General features: G+C 69.1%; 1 protein-coding gene across 1 annotated transcript in view; it reads right to left on the bottom strand.

Annotated features, from left to right (window-relative positions):
• CHLNCDRAFT_52248 (hypothetical protein) overlaps positions 1 to 1,492 on the bottom strand; it is a gene marked incomplete at both ends in the record, with an annotated part of 12,844 nt that overhangs the window by 3,368 nt on the left and 7,984 nt on the right. The window contains 4 exons of the mRNA XM_005847489.1: positions 380 to 425; positions 630 to 691; positions 1,007 to 1,102; positions 1,315 to 1,395. Of these exons, the coding sequence (XP_005847551.1) occupies positions 380 to 425; positions 630 to 691; positions 1,007 to 1,102; positions 1,315 to 1,395 (285 nt within the window). The remainder of the gene's footprint in view (positions 1 to 379; positions 426 to 629; positions 692 to 1,006; positions 1,103 to 1,314; positions 1,396 to 1,492) is intronic.

Genomic DNA, 1,492 nt, shown 5'->3' with positions numbered 1-1,492 from the left:
GCAGGAGGCCAAGCTAGGGCAGGCGCCTGCCACCCCGCCATTTTCCACCGGCCCCGCCCCGGCCCCACGGCAGCTCGGCCTCGCCCCGCCCCGCGCTCCCAGCCCCAGCCGGCAGGCTTAGGAGGCGGCGCGGCCTGGCACGTGCCCCAGCCCGGCGCGACCCCGCAGCCCCTGCCAGCGCCCCCCGGCCCGGGCACAGCGCCCAGCCCCAGCCCAGCGCGGCGCCCAGCCCTAGCCGGTGCGCCCCCGCAGCCCTGGCGCACTCCCCAGCCGCGCCCCCCTCGCCAGCTCAGCCGCGCCCCCATGCCAGCTCAGCCGCAGCCCCCCCGCCAGCTCACTTCTCCCAGTTGGCCTTGCGCAGCGCAAACAGCGCCTCCACGATGTACTGGGTGCGGGTGTCCACATTGCCCTCCTGCATGATGGACCTGCGGGGGGAGCAGGAGGGGAGGGAGGAGGAGGGAGGGAGGGAGTGTAATCAGAGGAGGGGAAGAGAGGGAGGAGAGGGAGGGAGGCGCAGCAGGAGGAGGGAAGGAAGCAGGCCAGGCTTGGCACTTAAACGACTCAAGAGCCAAGCGGCTGGGAGGGCCGCCGGCCAACCCCTCCCGGCAGGTGCCAGCAGCCCAACCCACCTCAAACGGTCCATGATCGTCTGCAGGCCCGAGGGCGACAGATCTTGCAGTAGGGGCCCCACCTGCAATGCGGCACGGCGGCAGGCCCACGGCAGCGTCGAGGCCACGCGGGGTGGCGGCGGCGGGGACGCAGCGACATGCGCCGCACACGCGGCACCCGGCAGCCGCGCACAACACGCTCCACGCGTGGCTCTCCAGGTGAAACATCGATGAGACATCATCAATGCTGATCGCTATAGTACTCAAGAATGAGCACCGCGGCCGTTGCCCAGCAGCGGCCACTCCGTCTCGCCATGTCAGCCCCGGCCCCCCGCGCTGTCCCGCCCCATGTACCATATGTACCGCCCCATGTACCGCATGTACCTCCCCCCGCCCACCTCCTTGAGGAAATCCACGGCCACCTCCACGCCGTCGTCCGAGGGCGTCTCCAGCAGCAGCAGCAGCAGCTCCAGCGGCAGCAGCTCGTGCACCACCTGCAACAGAGCAGGCAGGCAGGGGGCACGCATGTGGACGTTTAATTTGCAGTTATGTGTGCTTGTGATGTCTTCCCCTCTTGAGACAGGAGAGAACCTTAACCATTGGAAGTTCTGCAATGCCCAGGTAGAAAACATCGCCCTGGCGCTGGCCGCATGCATGCATGCCGGATCGGTCCGCGGGCGAGCCCCCCCACCACACACACACTCACCTGCTGGTTGGCCAGCTGGGCAATGAACTTGATGGCGGCCACGCACACGGGCTTGTCATTGCGCTTGTAGGCGCGCTTGAACTGCAGCAGGCGGCGGGGCGGGGGTGGGAGGCTGGGCACGGCTCAGTGTGTGTGCGTGTGTGTGTGTGTGTGTGTGTGTGGGGGGGGGGGGGGGGCG

This window comes from Chlorella variabilis, assembly GCF_000147415.1.
Source record: "Chlorella variabilis unplaced genomic scaffold CHLNCscaffold_10, whole genome shotgun sequence".
In the NCBI taxonomy this organism is placed as follows: domain Eukaryota; kingdom Viridiplantae; phylum Chlorophyta; class Trebouxiophyceae; order Chlorellales; family Chlorellaceae; genus Chlorella; species Chlorella variabilis.
Note: the sequence above shows the minus strand (reverse complement) of the source record. Positions and strands in the feature narration are given on the sequence as shown.